The 20,251-nt window shown below is 42.3% G+C and overlaps 1 protein-coding gene across 4 annotated transcripts in view; it reads left to right on the forward strand.

Annotated features, from left to right (window-relative positions):
* Positions 1 to 2,201: 2,201 nt before the first annotated feature.
* LOC139571252 (adenosine kinase-like) overlaps positions 2,202 to 20,251 on the forward strand; it is a 276,125-nt gene continuing 258,075 nt past the window's right edge. Inside the window, exons 1-4 of one of the 4 annotated variants that reach the window (XM_071393931.1) lie at positions 2,202 to 2,328; positions 2,506 to 2,566; positions 4,485 to 4,559; positions 4,648 to 4,701. In XM_071393931.1, coding sequence (XP_071250032.1) covers positions 2,202 to 2,328; positions 2,506 to 2,566; positions 4,485 to 4,559; positions 4,648 to 4,701 — 317 coding nt within the window. Of the gene's footprint in view, positions 2,329 to 2,430; positions 2,567 to 3,143; positions 3,282 to 4,100; positions 4,216 to 4,484; positions 4,560 to 4,647; positions 4,702 to 20,251 lie in introns of those variants that run through there. The other 3 variants (XM_071393933.1, XM_071393934.1, XM_071393932.1) reach the window with 3 other exon arrangements.

Genomic DNA, 20,251 nt, shown 5'->3' on the forward strand with positions numbered 1-20,251 from the left:
ATACATTGTTGTGAGGCCGGTTGGTCAAATTCTTTGAAACGACATTGGAGGTGGCTTATGGTAGAGAAATTAACATTCCTGCATTCAGCAAGCCAATTACATGCTTCCTCAAAACTGTGACATCTGTGACAAAACTGCACATTTTAGAGTAGCCTTTTATTGTCCCAAGCAAAAGTTGCAACTGTGTACTGCTGCTGCTCATTTCATGGCAAAGTTTGCAAATAATAGATACAAATGATATACTTACTCATGACATACTTCTGCCAGGTAAGACTACTTTGCAGTTAACATTTAATTGAGAAGGTATTGGGGAAAATATTTCTGTCAACCCACAAGATGGTTATCATGATTATAGACAAACATGCGCACCACACAGAAAGGCAGGGAATATTTCTGGAAATGAATTGACAGGTATAGTGTTAAGTTTGGCTTTTTAAGCCAATAGTGGCTAGACAGGGCTGGGATAATGTCAATTCTGAATGGATTAGATAGTAGATGGGAGCTTGCGGTGTCTGATACTTGTGAGATATGTTTATGACAGTTTGCGGTGGAACACGTGAAAATTGAAAATTTACTTTCGAGCTACTTTCTCATAGGTGGCCTGAGATCTACTGGTAGCATGCGATCGACCTGTTGGGGACACCTGATCTACACTGATTGAAGTGGATTTAACAAGTGGCATGAATAAGGAATCATAGCTTTCACCTGGATTCGGTGCATGTTCATGTATTCCACCGCAAACTGTCATAAACAAATCTCACAAATCCCACATCAGTCACTGGCTTCATCAATAAGTGCATCAACGACGTCGTCCCCACAGTGACCGTACATACCCCAACCAGATGCCATGGATTACAGGCAACATCCGCACTGAGCTAAAGGGTAGAGCTGCCGCATTCAAGGAGTGGGACTCTAACCCGGACACTTATAAGAAATCCTGCTATGCCCTCTGACAAACCATCAAACAGGCAAAGCATCAATACAGGACTAAGATTGAATTGTACTACACAGGCTCCGCTTGCACTACACAGGCAGGGCTTGTAAACTATTGTACTACACAGGCAGGGCTTAAAAACTATTACGGACTTCAAAGGGAAGCACAGCCGCAAGCTGACCAGTGACACAAGCCTACCAGACGAGCTAGCTTCAACAGCTATGCAAGCAACACAAGCATGCATGAGAGCATCAGCTGTTCCGGACGACTGTGTGATCACCCACTCCGTAGCCGATGTGAGTAAAAACTTTAAACAAGTCAACATTCACAAGGCCGCAGGGCCAGATGGATTACTTGGACGTGTACTCCGAGCATGCATTGACCAACTGGCAAGTGTCTTCACTGATATTTTCAACTTGACTACAGCTCAGCGTTCAACACCATAGTGCCATCAAAGCTCATCACTAAGCTAAGGACCCTGGGACTAAACACCCCACTCTGCAACTGGATCCTGGACTTCCTAACGGGCCACCCCCAGGGGTAAGGGTAGGCAACACGCTGATCTTCAACACGGGGGCCCCTCAGGGGTGCATGCTCAGACCTTTCCTGTACTCCCTGTTCACTCATGATTGCATGGCCAAGCAGGACTCCAACACCATCCTTAAGTTTGCAGATGACACAACAGTGGTAGGCCAGGATAACAACCTCTCCCTCAACGTGATTAAGACAAAGGAGATGATTGTGGACTACAGGAAAAGGAGGACCGAGCATGCCCCCATTCTCATCGATGGGGCTGTAGTGGAGCAGGTTGAGATCTTCAAGTTTTGGTGTCCACATCACTTGGTGTCCACATCACCAACAAACTATCATGGTCCAAACACACCAAGACAGTCGTGAAGAGGACACGACAACACCTATTCCCCCACAGGAGACTGAAAAGATTTGGCATGGGTCCCCAGATCCTCAAAGTTCCTACATGTACATACACTACCGGTCAAACGTTTTTGGAACACCTACTAATAATAGGGAAGACATCAAAACTATGAAATAACACACAGAATCATGTAGTAACCAAAAAAGTGTGAAATAAATCAAAATATATTTTATATTTGAGATTGTTCAAAGTAGCCACCCTTTGCCTTGACAGCTTTGCACACTCTTGGCATTATTGCAACCAGCTGAGGTAGTCACCTGGAATACATTTCAATTAACAGGTGTGCCTAATATGTCTGGATTAATATGGCTGGATTACCTTGGCAAAAGAGAAATGCTCACTAACAGGGATGTAAACAAATTTGAGAGAAATAAACTTTACAGGTTGAGGTTATATTTTTATGTATTAATAGGCCGTCTAGGATCTACGTACAAAATAATACGAAATGCGCTGAGACCAGGTTGGTACAGGTGATCTCGGTATTAGAAAAAGTTACCTACATTTTTCTATTGATTATAAATCGAAATCAAAGCTGTCTCACTCTGGAATAGCGAGTCACACATGTTTTAATTCAGGCAATATCGCAAGCCAGCATGTGATAGATTTTTGTCCAATAAAACGGTCGTTGTGTCTGCAGAGATTAGTGCGGTTGTAGGCGCCAACATGGAGAAAGGCAGAGTGACAGATCAAGTACTTGGGTAAGTGTAACTATCTAACCGTATTTAGAAACTCAATGCTCAGGTGTGTATAAGATGCTGATCAATTTTGGCTTTGTAGTGATGCTTCGTAAACAAGCACAGAGCTGGGTAGGTAGCTAGTGAAAGCAGTATCGATCTGTGCGATACTGGTTCAGGTAGCTAGCAAGAATGCAATGAATTTCCACGTGCAACAATATTGGCACATAATATCTTGTTCTGACACGCGCTCTTATGAAACGAGATTACACAAGTTGTCATTCTGCTGCTGTGCTTAAATTATTGCATCAGAGAGCACCATAATGCTTATATGGTGGCCATGACGGTCCAAGCTTTGTATCCCTAACCACAGCTGCATTTTCCATGCATGATGCAAAATGGATACGTTGTACATCGGCTATTAATCAGTATGTGCAACAAAGTATCACGTTAGGGAACGCTAATGTTTATTTAAGTAACTAGCTATGCAAACGTGCTAAGGACTGAAAATAGGTGACGTGTGCAGCCAACCACATACCTAGAAAAAAATTATATCGCGCCGCCCAGTGCAGTTCAAGCCAATCCGTTTTGGAAACGGTATTCGAGGAGGTTCCAGTTTTAGTCAAAATTGCTGCGAAATTAGCACGCTGTTATTGCTGGTTGGAATTGAGTAGTAGCTTCACCAGTTTGTTAGGCTAAAGCTATAATCAACCTAAACTGACACAATGACTACTGCAAGGTAAGATTGTTATATTGCTGGGAAGGAAATAATAATTTCCGTATATTGTGTCATGTTTCTCCTGTTATTCCAGTGATAATGGTTAGCTCAAAAGGGAATAACTGAAACATCATAGTGATCGGCTATATCCTATGGACTTCTTGTTAGGGAATGACTTGGAAGAAACTGCAGGATTTGAGGGTCAGTTATCTTGTCATAAGAGTAGAACGTGACCATAACCTGTCAAAGCTATGAAACCTTGTCAAATATAACAATTTCTTTCAAAGTGTTTGATTAAAATAAATGTACCCTCAGTTACTGCCTATATTGTCCCATTACCATATGGAGTTTAAATGCATTATGGAATGTGCACTGGCCTGCATTTTTCAGGTTTGCTCTGTGTGTGTGCATGCATGCATAGGGTGAAGTTGCTATACAGGCCTTCAGCTGTTAGGTGACACACGAGCTCCACATGTGCCTATGTGATAGCTGCATGTGCCTAAAATATGATGTCAGTGGAATAAACAGTTTAGGCTCCCCGTAGTGTGCTGAAACACCCATAGGGGTTTAGTACGATTCTTCATAACCAACACAGTTGCATCATGCATTCATATTCTGTCTGAGTAGAAGTGCTGATCTAGGATTAGGTCCTCCGTGTCCGTGTAATCTTATTCATTATTATCTAAAAGGCAAAACTGATCCTAGATCAGCACTCTTCCATTGGTCTCCTCTATTAAGACTGACAGTTAAGAGGATATGGTTTAGTTTGATAGAATGATTTGAGAGTGAGACATGCATATGTCGCCTCTGCTTAGATCCTGTGTTCTCTCTTCAGTACAGGATTCCTCATGTGTCCCACGTGTTGCTCACAGGGAACAGCTCAGATGACAGACTTGACTTGTCTTAACCCCTTTCACTCTGAGGAGCACAGGACTTCCTCAAATGCGCTCCACTGGTAACAGAGCCACCACAGAAACACAGGGACAGGTGTCACACTGCCTCACTTGGCAGGCCCTAGATCTTTGTCTGGTCGCAACCTGTGGGTAACTGAACATGTTCATGGTTTCGATTTAAGCGATTTGCCGTTCCACCATTTTAGGCAACATTGTCTGAAGACTCTGGGATTTCAGCACTTTCACTACTTTTATTTACTTTGTCACACCAGATGTGGGGATGAGGCTGACTGGAGTGTCTGAGTCATGCTTCTCTATCTTTTCTCTCCAGTGAAAATGCTCTATTTGGGATGGGCAACCCCCTGCTGGACATCTCGGCTGTTGTGGACAAGGACTTCCTCGACAAGTGAGTTTTGAACATAACCATTTTAGACTAAGCTAACCATGCATCTTATCAAATTCTGTTTATTTTAATATTGCTTCCGTCTCAATAGGTATGGACTGAAGCCCAACGACCAGATACTGGCGGAGGACAAGCACAAAGCCATGTGAGTAACGGACCGCTAAAACAGCGACTATTTAACACACACACACTTCAATATTGACTTTTTACTCTCAAATTTAGTCAACTAGAGTTTATTCATACTTCTCCAGAAGCGTCTTGGCATAATAAGCAGTACTCAAAATAGCTGACTGGGAGTGTGTCCCAAATGTCACTCTGTTCCCTATTTAGTATGTGACTTTATAGGCCCTGGTCAAAAGTAGTGCACTATATACAGAATAGGGTGCAATTCGGGACATGTCCTGGGTGTCTATAAATCTGCCTTTCGTAACGGGGCAACTGCACTTGATCTGGAGGTCCCCAAGCATGGCCATGGCACACCCATGCAACTTTCACCATGATGCGGCCGTTAGGCACAAGAATGCACCCCGACACTGACTCCGTTATTCTACTACAGTTCACCATCCAAGCTGCCAAATGGTAGACTATTGGAAATGTATGGCTCATGGATTTTGACAAGGAATTAGAGGACTTGAATAATGTAATATTGTTGAAATGTAGGCTGTGCGCTATTGATTTGCATGCACTTTGCAGCAGTTGTAACTTTGACACTGACTGTAGAGGGATGATTCTCTCTGAACATCTGTGTAGTCTAAATATAGATTCTGCTGGAGGAGCTGATGGTTACACAGCTTCAAAAAATAACCCTTCTCCACCCTACATTATACAAGGTGCTAATTCACCAACAATATAACCTCAGCCTTGGGGTTAGGCAGCACTTAAAATACCATAGTTTTAGGAGGATATATTAGCCTCCGATGTCTTCTGTTGACACCCAAAGTAGAGCTGGATTTTAGGGATGGTCTGATATGAGTAGTCTTTCCATTCTGAAGTCAGCACTCCATAGGAATCTAAATGGGGTGTGGTGAGTGGGAGGGTCTTCAGAGGCTGCATTGCCTGGGTCGTATTCATTGGTGCACACCATAGCACAATGTTTTGCAGTGAAAATGAGCATTTGTCCCTCCCTGTTTCATCTGTTTGGTTCATAGTGAATACACCCCTCTTGCAGCAGTTCAGATGACAAGCCTGTGGTCTGTTTTTGATACAGCTATGCTACCTACACTAGGTTGTATGGACAAAAGTATGTGGACACCTGCTCGCCGAACATCTCCTTCCAAAATCATGGGCTTTAATATGGAGGTGGGGGGGTGGGGGCATTTACTGCTATAACAGCCTCCATTCCTCTGGGAAGGTGTTCCACTAGATGTTGGGACATTGCTGCAGGTACTTGTTTCCATTCAGCTACAAGAGCATTAGCAGGGTTGAATGATTAGGCCTGGCTTGCAGTCGGCATTCCAATTCATCCCAAAGGTGTTCGATGGGTTTGAGGTAAGGGCTCTGTGCAGGCCAGTCAAGTTCTTCCACACCGATTTCAGGAAATAATTTCTTTATGGACTTTGCTTTGTGCATTGTCATGCTGGAAAAGGCCTTCCCAAAACTGTTGCCACAAAGTTGGAAGCACAGAATCGTCTAGAATGTCATTGTATGCTGCAGCGTTAAGATTTATTTTCACTGGAACTAAGGGGCCTAGCACGAACCATGAAAACAGCCCCAGACCATTATTCCTCCTCCACAAATCTTTACAGTTGTCACTATTCATTGGGGCAGGTAGCATTCTCCTGGCATCTGCCAAACACAGATTCGGACGTCGGACTGCCAGATGGTGAAGGCGTGATGCCAGATGGTGAAGGCGTTTCCGCTGCTCCAGAGTACAATGCGGCAAGCTTTATACCATTCCAGCCAACGGCTGGTATAGCGCATGGGAATCTGAGGCTTGTGTGCGGCTGCTCGGCCATGGAAACTAATTTCATGAAGCTCCCGACTAACTGTTCTTGTGGTGACGTTGCTTCCAGAGGCACTTGGTAGTGAGTTGCAACCAAGGACAGACGATTTTTACGCATTTCAGCCCTCGGTGGTCCCGTTTTGTGCGCTTGTGTGGCCTACCACTTCGCGGCTGAACCGTTGTTGCTCCAAGACGTTTCCACTTCACAACAACAGTTGACCAGGGCGGCTCTAGCAGGGCAGATATTTGACGTACTGACTTGTTGGAAAGGTGGCATCCTATGACGGCGCTACTGTACGTTGAAAGTCACTGAGCTCTTCAGTAAGGCCATTCTACTGTCACTGTTTGTCTATGGAGATTGCATACCCCTGTACTCGATTTTATACACCGGTCAGCAACGAGTGTGGCAGAAATAGCCGAATCCACTAATTTGAAGTGATGTCCACATACTTTTGTATAGATGCATAGTGTACCTCTAGCCAAAAAGCTTGTGTAAGAAATTTGGTCACTGAATTCCTTTAATTTCCTGTTTTTCAATGTACCATGTGATGTGCTTGCTGCAGAAGGCAGAGTACTCCCCGGAGATCTCTAAAGGGGGAAACCAATAATCCACAGTAGTACTGTAATAAGATTATTATTATTATATTTTTTTGTTGTTGCTTGCTTCATGCTAAAACTTTGCATTATGGAACGTTTTAGGCTATTGCTTTGGATGGGGACTTTTTCTCTCTGCGTCATAAGAAAACAAGGCGATTTGGCTAAACGCGTGTCGTGGAATAATGAAGTGAATGTTTACCAAGTGAAACCGGTTTGATGCTTGTATTTTAGATGGACCCTTTAGAGATGATCTACTGCTCGTGCTATTGCATGCCAGATCACTGACCAGTAGTTCAGGTGTGGTGCTTCTACTGTAAAGCAGCCTTATCAGCAGTGTAATTCAGTCTCCCCAGCAGGCAGAACATCGCACACAAAGAGAATAGTGTTATCTTTGGCATCACAGATACTATGCAGTTCTGTTCTGTCCTCATCAACAATGGCTGCATTCTTTGTCGCCGTTTCCACATCACCAGGACCGGCTCTGTTGGAGTAGTTCAGTATAGAGGAAACCTATTTAGTAAACCTTATTTTTGTAGACTATAGAGTGTATAACCCCTCGTCACCTGGTTCCTCTCTTTCTTCCTAGGTTCCTACCTTCTAAGGAGTTTATCCTAGCCACTGTGCTTCTGCCTCTTCATTGCTTGCTCTTTTTCGATTTTAGGCTGGTTATCTGGAAAGCACTTTGACAACTGCTGATGTAAAATGCTTCATAATATAAATTTACTTGATATAAGTAAGCTAAGTAGTATGAAGTATCCCTCAGTTTCAGTGCCTGTTTGGTTATAGCCTACACTACAGCTTACTCGACTGCCATACAGTCTACTCATTTACTTGTGGAAATTAGAGCTGGGCGACATGGACCAAAGTCCATATTGATGCGATAATGATAAATAGAAATAAGTTTAAAACATTTATGTGCAACAGTTTAAAATGATCCTTAAAAAAAAAAAAAAAGACTAGTTTTGATTTTATTTAACCAGGTAGGCCAGTTGAGAACTTGTTCTCATTTACAACTGCGAACTGGTCAAGATAAAGCAAAGCAGTGCGACAAGTGTTACACATGGGATAAACAATGGGATGGGATAAACAAACATACAGTCAATAACGCAATAGAAAAATCCACGTACAGTGTGTGCAAATGTAGGGAATAGAGGTGTAATAATTACAATTTAGCATTGACACTGGAGTGATAGATGTGCAAGTAGAGCTATTGGGATGCAAGAGGGTTAGTAATAATAAGGGGAAGATGTCGTTGGGTGTGCTATTTACAGAATGACAGTGATCGGTAAGCTGCTCTGACAGCGGATGCTTAAAGTTAGAGGGAGATTTGACTTAAAAAAATAAAAATAATTATTTATTAGTTCCAGTCATTGGCAGCAGAGAACTGGAAGGAAAGGTGGCCAAAGTAGGTGTTGGCTTTGGGGATGACCAGTGAAATATACCTGCTGGAGCGTGTGCTACGGGTGGGTGTTGCTATGGTGACCAGTGAGCTGTGATAAGGCGGGGCTATACCTAGCAACAACTTATAGATGACCTGGAGCCAGTGGGTTTGGCGACGGTTATGTAGTGAGGACCAGTCAATGAGAGCATACAGGGCACAGTGGATAGTATATGGGGCTTTGGTGATAAAACAGACAGCACTGTGACATCCAGTTTGCTGAGTGGAGTGTTGGGGGCTATTTTGTAAATGACATCGCCAAAGTCGAGGATCGGTAGGATAGTCAGTTTTACGAGGGTATGTTTGGCAGCATGATTTGAAGGAGGCTTTGTTGCGAAATAGGAAGCCGACTCGATCTAGTTTGATGGTTGTAGCCATCAATTGTCCTATTAAAATCACCCATATTAGCAAACAAATGTAATTTCAAACTTCATTTTTCTTTAATATAGGCTTATTGTAATGATCGATGTCAGCAAAATGCCTAGGGTAAAGTCAGGGTTTCCCTAACTCTGTCCTGGCCCACCACAGATGGAACAATGAGACAGATCTTTCACCGGATGTATAAATGTGGAGCATCCGCTTGGCGTTTCCATGGAAACCCAGTGGCCGACAGTGGGAGAAGATGGAACGAGATGGATTTGGCCAACATTTAGCAAATTCTCATCGTTTTTTTAAATTTATTTTTTTACATTTGAACTAAATACAGTTTTCTGTTCCCAAAACTAAAATCTGTTACAAACTAAGTTTTTATGTTTTTATTGACTTTACCCTTTGCCGAAGTTTTAAAAAGTTGCGTTGTTTAGGAGTGCAAAGGTGAATTGAGTTATTGCACTCGTGCACTTCAGAGTAGGCGTTCCCTTACGGAAATATGCAAATGAATGATAGAACGTGCCAATAGGATCTCGCTACCTCGTACTTGGCTCTACCGAATTCCTTGCTTGTTCCATTTTAAGCCTTTTCCAGAAATTAGAATTACACCAAAATAAAGCAGTTGTCTGAGGATGGTGCTGGACCATCTGGCATACAGTAAAAAGGGGACAGTTTGATTCATCTTTTAAATAAAGGTTAAAATCCAGGTCATGCTTTTGAGGTCGTTGGACAGTATTAGTATTATGAACCAATGAAGTTCATGTTTGGTTATAGAGTTTACTGTACTGCCACACTTAGCTTGTGGTGACTAGCCTAGTTTTAGGTCTACTTTTGGTAGCCCTTTGTCTGCACTGATTGTAGCAACCCAAACAAGTCTGGCATGATGCCAAGTTGTCTAACTGGACCTTAACCTCGGACCTTGGAGATTAGCATTATATGGCAAACAAGCCCCTTTATCAAAGCTTACCCTTGTGTGCCACTTCCAAATTCACAAACCCAAACTGGTTAGTGATGTTAGTCTTTTTTCCATTTCTTTAGTGGTACAAATATCACTTGGGGCGCTCAACTCCAGTCCTGTCTGAATTCAATTATCTAGATAATCCTGTTAACATTATAGATGAACCATCTCTGGTACAGTGTACGCCGTCATCACTCCCCTTCCAGTCATATCTGGCCATAGAAATAAAATTACTAGAACAGGTATATCCCTTCGGACTTCCGCAATAGTACAGTGCAATATCCATTCTAGTAATTGTGTTTCTCTGCCATCAACTCTCCTCTGTCATTTCTGGCCAATGGTTCACCACTACCAGTCTGATAACTGTATTCAAATAGGTCCTGTCCTCCCTGTCCATGTAATCTTTAGTCATTCAAATCTACAAGTCAAAACTGATTCCATATTTGAGCTTCTACTCTGAGATGCTTTATGAATACAAGCTCTGATACTGTGATACTGTGATAAAATGCTCATTAATCCAAACATGATCCAGCTACATTGACCTCTTTCAACGCTATAGCTGTTTTAATCATCAAAGGTATATCAATGTTGCAACAAAAGATCCCTGACTGCCTCGTCCTCCAGTCTAGTACGATCACAATGGCCTACTTCGTTATTACCTTGGACTGTGCAAACTAATACAGGATTTACAGTTGAAGAAAGGGGGTGGGATCTCCCTCAGAGTAAATGTAGTGTATGAATAAGGTACAGATAATCCATCAGATTGACTGACTAACCACCAGACTCAGGATATGCATCCCAATGGCTACATAGTCCCTGATCTAGGGCCCACTATATAGGGTGCCATTTCGGACGCATCCATGGCCTGTTCACATTAGTCTGTCTTCCATATATGGAAGTCTTCTCTTCTAATGGTTCCCACTGCTCCTCAGGCTCATTGCCTGTTCATTTGACTGCATGTGGTTTCAAATGATGCTGCAAGAATGCTCCTCACTCACGGTACTAAGCATACCTCCAGTCTGTTTCAGAAGTGATTTTCAGAGGGCATGGTGATGGTTGGTGAGAGACTTGCACAGGATGTGCTTTGGTTTCAGTAGTTATCTTGTCATCTTAACATTGTTCTCTTTTAAGGTGGTGATCATGAAGTCAGATTTTGCTTTGAAAATGGGGCAGTGTGTACTTAATAAGTTTCATCTTGACTTTATGTTTTACTTGATATAATTAATTGAACAGCGTTGGTTACATTTAGTAGCCTATTCATGCACTTGTTTTAATACCGTCTGAGTAAATACATTTTTAAATGTAACTACATGCATAAGGAAATGTATCAATAGTTTTTTGGGGTTATCTGGATGACACTGCCACCATGTGGTTGGAAATTGAACCTCATGGTCACATTACAGTACCATGCAGGATAAACAGAATATCTAGGCTATCCTCTTTCTCCTGCAGGTGGCAAGTTTATTTAAAAAATAATATATATATATTTTGATTTAACATGACAACATTATAAAACACCTCAAATCTGCAAAATATTACAATAAGAGAACAATGAAAAGTATATGCTATTTTATGTTAAATGGGCTTTGTAGAGTCACATTCACTATGACTAAAATGTATAGGCACTATGTTAATTAGGCTAGAACATTCAATTAGTCTGTTAGATGACTGAATGAAACCTTGTAATCATCGTCAGTAAGGGCCCACAGGGAAACATTCAACAGCGTGCTGTCTAAACTGGACCTGTTCACATTCATTTTATGTCGCCTCCGTCTGTCCATTAATGGATTACTTTCTCGTCTTAGCGCTGGCGGCATGACTACTTTCAGAGGTTGTTTGCTCACAGCAATTAAGTTCATAAGCGCTCCGCTCATCCCTCGTTCTGTTTTATTTTCTCCTCTGTGCTAAATGCAGATTAGCGGTGTCACAATGGCATCCAGAACCAGAGTAAACTGCTCATTATGCAGAGTGACCCGCTGCTGCTGTATGAATTATGCAAAGGACTGTGTGTCGGTGTGTTTTAGTAGCTGGCTCTTATTAGCATTCTAGATGGATGAATGGTTGGGAGGAGAGACACTGTGTCCCAAATGGCACCCTATTCTCGACATAGTGCACTACTTCTGACGAGAGCCCTATAGTGACCGGGCTGACTCTGCAGTGGGGGAGAGGGGTGGGGGATCAGGCAGGGTTGAGGATCATCGCACACGACACAGGAGATCAGTGGAGGTGCCTCTCCTTTCGTCTGTCACACACACCGCCCCCTGTGTACACACACAAACACGTAAACACACACACACACTCACCTGCTGGTGTTGTGCAGTTCCATCTGCTTACTGTGAAGAAAAGAACAAAGGTTCTTCCTGCCTCCTCTCGTCTCTGAGTACAAGCTAAACATCATGGCTCCTGGCTCTGTGTATGTGTAATACATTTGGCTCTGTAAACACACTTGAATCCCCTATTTGTATTCATTCCTCCCTCTGTCCCTCCCTCTTTATGTCTATTGCTCTTTCTATTCACCCTCCTTCAATCTGTTTCTATCCCTCCCTCTCTCGTCTCTCTTTCTAACGAGAGGGAATCGTGAGTGTTGGAAACCCCCAAAGGATCTATCCTGGTGTGTCAGGCAGGGAAGGAGTGAATGGCTGTGTGTGTCTGGCGGCGCGTTGCATGTCTGTGTGCATGCAAGCGTGCGTGTCAGGCTGCATGTGCTATCCATCGTGCCACTTCACTGGATGCACTCATGCTTGGCTGAGTGTGTAGATGGACCACTAAAACTCCCCCACACACACTACAGCCCCAACCCCAGTCAGTCTGTTTTACAGAGTGCTGTATCTATATGTATTGTAGTACAGTACTCAAGGCATCTACGGAAACACATTAGGGTCATACTGTACGTCCTGCTCCCTGACTCAGTGTAGAGGTCAAAGGTCATAGACCCACATCCATCATTGACACCAGTCAAGGCAGCACACCTCAACTGCCATGTTTCTCAGCCTTGCAATGATTAATTTATGTATATTAAATCAAACCATTACCCCCCCCCCCCCCCCCCGAAAGGCAAAGCTCTCAACTGAGATATTCAATTGAGTTTAGGGGGCTGTCAGAATTGATCTAAACACCTACATGAATTCTACGTATTTTCATTTAACTACGCAAGTCAGTTAACAACATTCTTATTTACAATGACGGCCTAGGAACCGATTTTTACCTTGTCAGCTCGGGGATTCAATCTAGCAATCTTTCGGTTACTTTTAGTGGTATAAACCCTGGGTATAAAAAGTCTAGATTGTGGCATTTAGTCAAATTGGTTAACATAGGTCAGTAATCACATTGGTTATTATTCCTTATGTCTCCTCTGTATTTTAAGCATGCTGCGGTCTCATGATGGCTGATGCAATCTCAATTAAATGTCCTTCTCCTTTAATAGTAATATCCCCCTGGTATTGGCAGTCTCTGCCAGCAGCTGGCGCTAGAACCACCAATGAAACACCACTGAACTGATTATGGGTGGAACAAATATACCCACATTTCTATGCATGTGGGCGTTCTGGTGTTTTATAATTATGATGTGGGTGTCTCAATCGCGCATGTTCAGAGAGCAGTTGAGAGCATGCTCTCCCTCACAGCTATTTCTTTCACAGCTGTTTTCTTTGAATCCCCCTCCCTCTGATGCGCTATAACTGTGTCCCAAATGGAACCCTAGTCCCTTTATAGGTCATTACTTTGGACTAGGATTCTGGTCCACGGTAGTGCACTATGTAGGGAATAGGGTGGCATTTGGGATGCAGGCGATGCATCCTCACACGCGTATAGCAGTGCTGTTAGGAGACCTGAGTGGTGCAAAGCACTCCCTGTGTGTTTTAAAGTTCACACTGGTTGCCCCAGCAGGAGAGCTGCGATTGATTATTTATATATATATATATAAATAATCAATATATATGACACGTGCTCAGCGCATGAATCCCCATCAGCAGGATGCTGGTAGCAACCTCGGAGATGAGCGAACGAGAGGTCTCAAAGGCTTTGTATTCAGACTGCTTCAAATTTCAATCCTCCCAGGAGACTACAGATGGAGAAGAAGCCTGTCTCTCTCGCTCTCATAGAAACATGCATATACACACATTCACTTTTTTTTTAATGTTATATATATATATATACACAGTTGAAGTTTACATACACCTTAGCCAAATGCATTTAAACTCAGTTTTTCACAATTCCTGACATTTTATCCTAGTAAAGATTCCCTGTCTTAGGTCAGTTAGGATCACCACTTTATTTTAATAATGTGAAATGTCAGAATAATAGTACAGTGATTTATTTCAGCTTTTTCTTTCATCACATTGCCAGTGGGTCAGAAGTTTACATACTACACAATACTAATTGAGTGTATTGCCTTTTAAATTGTTTAACTTGGATCAAATGTTTCGGGAAGCTTCCATAAGCTTCCCACAATAAGTTGGGTGGATTTTGGCCCATTCCTCCTGACAGAGCTGGTGTAACGGAGTCAGGTTTGTAGGCCTCCTTGAGGTCAGGGCTTTGTGATGGCTACTCCAATACCTTGACTTTGTTGTCCTTAAGCCATTTTGCCACAACTTTGGAAGTATGCTTGGGGTCATTGTCCATTTGGAAGACCCATTTGCGACCAAGCTTTATCTTCCTGACTAATGTCTTGAGATGTTGCTTCAATATATCCACAATTTTCTTTCATCATGACGCCATCTATTTTGAAGTGCACCAGTCCCTCCTGCAGCAAAGCACACCCACAACATGATGCCGCCACCCCCGTGCTTCACAATTGGGATGGTGTTCTTCAGCTTGCAAGCATCCCCCTTTTTCCTCCAAACACAACGATGGTCATTATGGCCAAACAATTATATTTTTGTTTCATCAGACCAGTGGACATTTCTCCAAAAAGTACGATCTTTGTCAACATGTGCAGTTGCAAACCATAGTCTGGCTTTTTTATGGTGGTTTTGGAGCAGTGGCTTCTTCCTTGCTGAGCGGCCTTTCAGGTTATGTCGATATAGGACTCGTTTTACTGTGAATATAGATACTTTTGTACCGGTTTCCTCCAGCATCTTCACAAGGTCCTTTGCTGCTGTTCTGTGATTGATTTGCACTTTTCGCACCAAAGTACGTTCATCTCTAGGAGACAGACCGCATCGCCTTCCTGAGCGGTATGACAGATAAGTCATCCCATGGTGTTTATACTTGCGTACTATTGTTTGTACAGATGAACGTGGTACCTTCAGGCATTTGGAAATTGCTCCCAATTTTGAACCAGACTTGTGGAGGTCTACAATTTTTTTTTTGGAGGTCTTGGCTGATTTCTTTTGATTTTCCCATGATGTCAAGCAAGGAGGCACTGAGTTTGAAGGTAGGCCTTGAAATACATCCACAGATACACCTCCAATTGACTCAAATGATATCAATTAGCTTATCAGAAGCTTCTAAAGCCATGACATTTTCTGTAATTTTCCAAGCTGTTTAAAGGCACAGTCAACTTAGTGTATGTTAACTTCCGACTTCAACTGTGTGTATTATATTTAATCACTGAACAAAACTGTATATAAATGCAACAATTTTAAAAGATTTTATATAATGAAATCAGTGGATTGAAATAAATAAATTAGGTCCTAATCTATGGATTTCATATAACTGGAAATACAGATGGCCCCCTCCAAAAAAAATGGGCCTCAGGATATCGTCACGGTTTCTCTGTGCATTAAAATTGCCATTGATGTTAAAATGCAATTGTGTTCATTGTCCGTCGCTTATGCCTGCTTATAACCCCACCGTGGGGCACTCTGTTCACAACGTTGACATCAGCAAACTGCTTGCCCACATGACGCCATACACGTGGTTGTCAGCCGGCTGGACGTAAGGCCAAATTCTCTGAAACGACATTGGAGGTGGCTTATGGTAGAGAAAATAATATTTAAATTCTCTGGCAACAGCTCTGATGAACATTCCTGCAGTCAGCATGCCAATTGCACACTCCTTCAACTTGAGACATCTGTGGTGTTGTGACAACTGCACATTTTAGTTGCCTTTTATTGTCCCCAGCACAAAATGCACCTGTAATGTTCCACCACATCTGTCAGGTGGATGGATTATCTTGGGAAAGGAGAAATGCTCACTAACAGGGATGTAAGCAAATGTGTGTGCACAATTTGAGAGAAATAAGCTATAAGGGTGTATGGAACATTCCTGGGCTCTTTTATTTCAGCTCATTAAACATGGGAACAACACTTGTTGCATTTGTTCAGTGTAAATACATGCACAAACGTGTGTGTTCCCACGACCCCTCCATAAGGCAGACTAAACCAGTGGTGGGGCAGCGGCGGTGACCTGTTTCAGAGAAAATATAAACTGATCCTCATGACCAAATATACTCAAGTGTTGGTTTATTTCAAGGACAACACCAGTCCTTTTAATGCTAGCTAAAGGCCCATGGCCTGGAGGGGCTGAATTTTGTTAGAACCCTGGGGATGAGATACCTGGCCCGCGTCCACAGAGATGGAAAGAGGTCTCATCTTTGTATCTGTGCCATTATGGCATGTGTGACAGCATGTGCAGCGCCATTGAGGTTATCGACATTATTAAAGTAGTCCATTTTCTTTTGTGTTTGAAAGAAGTTAATATTGGTGATTTGCTGACGTGCTGGAGTTCTGACCCAAATCTAGTCATTTATTTTGGCCTCTACGTGTCTGTAATGTATATCTAAAAGCCATTTACAAAGCATAGCACCCAATTAGAAGAGCATGCTCTGATCATTGGCTGATCTATTCCAACCAGTAGGAAACTCCACCCAGTTGACTACTTTATAAAATGGTGTAGGCAGTCAATGGCGCAAAGTCCATGGTTAAACATGTTGAGTCCTTTGTCTCTATGGCTGCGTCCTAAAGGGCACCCTATTCCCTAAGTCCTCTGGTCAAAAGTAGCGCACTATTAAAAAATGACATTTGCAACACAGCTCTTGTTGAAAGTAATATGAGAATAAACATTCACCCCTCTTTGTAGTTTGTTTCAATGTTAAGTGCACAAGTACAGTGAAATGCCTTTCTTGCAATCTCAAAAACATCAATGCAATAATCATCAATCATTTTAATACTAGAAGGAATATGAAGAACACAAGTAAGCATACAATATACAGGTTCAGTACCATATTTACAATGTGCAGGGATACTGGAGTGGTGCAGTCAAAGTATTCAGACCCCTTGACTTTTTCCACATTTTATGTTACAGCTTTATTCTAAAATGGATTAAATACATTTTCCCCCTCAATCTACACCCCATAATGAAGCAAAACTCACTTTCTTTAACTGCAAATCAGTTCAGTATATGCATTACCTGCCTTGTTGCTCTTGTTTTGATTTATTTTATGTTAATTTTTATTTGCATAGGTAACCAGGCCCTTTGCTATGAGACTGGAAATGGGTGCATCCTGTTTCCATTGATTATCATTGATGTTTCTACAACTTCATTGGAATCCACCTGTGGTAAATTCAATTGATGGGACATGATTTGGAAAGGCAGAAACCTGTCTATATAAGGTCCCACAGTTGACAGTGCATGTCAGCAAAAACCAAGCCATGAGGTCGAAGGAATTGTCCATAGAGCTCCGAGACAGGATTGTGTCGAGGCACAGATCTAGGGAAGGGTACCATTCTGCAGCATTGAAGGTCCCCAAAAACCCCAGTGGACTCTATTCTTAAATGGAAGAGGTTTGGCACCACCAAGACTACCTAGACCTGGCTGCCTGGCCAAACTGAGCAATCAGAGGAGAAGGGCCTTGGTCAGGGAGGTGACTCTGACAAAGTTCCTCTGTGGAGATGGGAGAACCTTCCAGAAGGACAACCATCTCTACAGCACTCGACCAATCAGGCCTTTATGGTAGTGGCCAGACGGAAGCCACTCCTCAGTACAAGGCACATGATAGCCGCTTGGAGTTTAACAAAAGGCAACTAAAGGACTCTGACCATGAGAAACACGATTCTCTGGTCTGATGAAACCAAGTGTCACGTCTGGAGGAAACCTGGCACCATCCCTACGGTGAAGCATGGTGGTGGCAGCATGCTGTGGGGATGTTTTTCAGCGATTGGGAGGCAAGTCAGGATCAAGGGAAAGTTTAACGGAGCAAAGTACAGAGATCCTTGATGAAAATGTGTGCCATACCTCTACGTTGTAGAATAATAGTGAAGACAACTATGAAATAACACATTTTGGAATCATGTAGTAAAAGTTTGAAACAAATCAATGTGAGATTCTTCAAAGTAGCCACCCTTTGCCTTGATGACAGCTTTGCACACTCTTGGCATTCTCTCAACCAGCTTCATGAGATTGTCACCTAGAATGCATTTCAATTAACAGGTGTGCCTTTTGTTAAAAGTTAATTTGAAATGTCTTTCCTTAATGCGTTTGAGCCAATCAGTTGTTGTGACAAGGTAAGGGTGGTATACAGAAGATGGCCCTATTTGGTAAAAGACCAAATCCATATTATGGTAAGAACATATCAAATCAGTAAAGAGAAACGACATTCAATCATTACTCTAAGAGATGAAGGTCAGTAAGTGCGGAACATTTTAAAGAACTTTGAAAGTTTCTTCAAGTGCAGTCGCAAAAACCATCAAGCACTATGATGAAACTGGCTCTCATGAGGACCACCACAGGAAAGGAAGACCCAGAGTTACCTCTGCTGCAGAGGATACGTTCATTAGTTAGTCTTGCTTGTGCCAAGAAAAAGGAGCAATGGACATTAGATCTGATGAGTCCAAATTTGAGATTTTTGATTCCAACCGCCGTGTCTCTGACGCAGAGTAGGTGAACGGAGGATCTCTGCATGTGTGGTTCCCACCGTGAAGCATGGAGGTGCTTTGCTGGTGACACTGTCAGTGATTTTATTTAGAATTCAAAGCACACTTTACCAGCATGGCTACTACACCTTTCTGCAGTGATATGCTATCCCATCTGGTTTGTGCTTAGTCCCACTATCATTTGTTTTTCAACAGGACAATGACCCAAAACACACCTCCAGGCTGTGTAAGGGCTATTTGACCAAGGAGAGATATGGAGTGCTGCATTAGATGACCTGGCCTCCACAATCCCTCAACCCAATTGGGATGAGTTGGGCCGCCGAGTGAAGGAAAAGCATTCAACAAGTGCTCAGCATATGTGGGAACTCCTTCAAATGTCACCCTGGAAAAGCATTCTTCATGAAGCTGTTTGAGAATGAAAAGCTGTCATCAAGGCAAAGGGTGACTACTTTGAAGAATCACATTTTTTTTGATTTGTTTAACACTGTTTTGGTTACTACATTATTCCATGTTATTTCAGTTTTTTTCAATTTAAAGTTCTTGTTTTTCAACCAAAACACATTCCACGCTCACAGATGTGACAAACCCCCCCCCCCCCAAAATATATATATTAAAAACAAACTTGCAGCAGCACTATCAAGGTTCTTGTTAGCCATTTCCAGCCTTAGCTGAGACGACGAGATAATAATTTGTTTTTACAGCACCTTACACTATTATGTCTTCACTTACTTCACTCACCTTACACTATGTCTTCACTGTTATTCTATGTTGTAGAAAATAGTAAAAGTAACTAGAATGAGTAGGTTTCCAAACCTTTGCTTGGAACTATGTAAATATGATTTCAGTTTTATTTTTATTACATTTGCTAATGTCTAAACCTGTTTTCGCTTTGCTTTTATCGGATATTGTGTGTAGATTGAAGGGGGAAATAATTTTTTTAATACATTTTAAAATTAGTCTAACGTAACAACAAAATGTGGAGAAACTGAAGGTCTGAATACTTTCCCGAATGCACTATGTAAGGTGACTAATCAACAGGATGTAATATAAACAGCAGCAGCTTGCGAGTGTGTGTGTGTGTGTGTAGTCAGTATAAATGTATGTGTAAGTTAGCAGATGGCGTGAGTGTGCATCGACAGTGTAAAAATTAAAAGGTCAATAAAGATGGGTTAACTCAGTATGTGTAGCTATTTAGCAGTCTTATGGCATGGGGATAGAAGTTGTTCAGGAGCCTGTTGGTGCCAGACTTGATGCACCGGTACAGATTTGCTGTGCGGAAGCAGTGAAAATAATCGGTCTTGGGTGGTTGGTGTCTTTTTAACGATTTTTCTGGGCCTTCCTTCCACACTGCCTGATATAGATGTCCTGGTTGGCAAGGAGCTCTGCCCCAGTGATGTAATGGGCTATCTGCACAACCCTCTGTAGCGCCACGCGATTGAGGGCGGTACTCTTGCCATAGCCTGCATCACTGCTTGGTATTTGCAGTGTGTGTGTGTGCACGCGTCAGAGGACAGTCAGAAACAAATCATACATTGTAGTTTAAACATTTTCTCGTTCTTTAATACCTAGTACTCCATC

Source organism: Salvelinus alpinus, chromosome 3 (genome assembly GCF_045679555.1).
Source record: "Salvelinus alpinus chromosome 3, SLU_Salpinus.1, whole genome shotgun sequence".
Taxonomy (NCBI): Eukaryota; Metazoa; Chordata; class Actinopteri; order Salmoniformes; family Salmonidae; genus Salvelinus; species Salvelinus alpinus.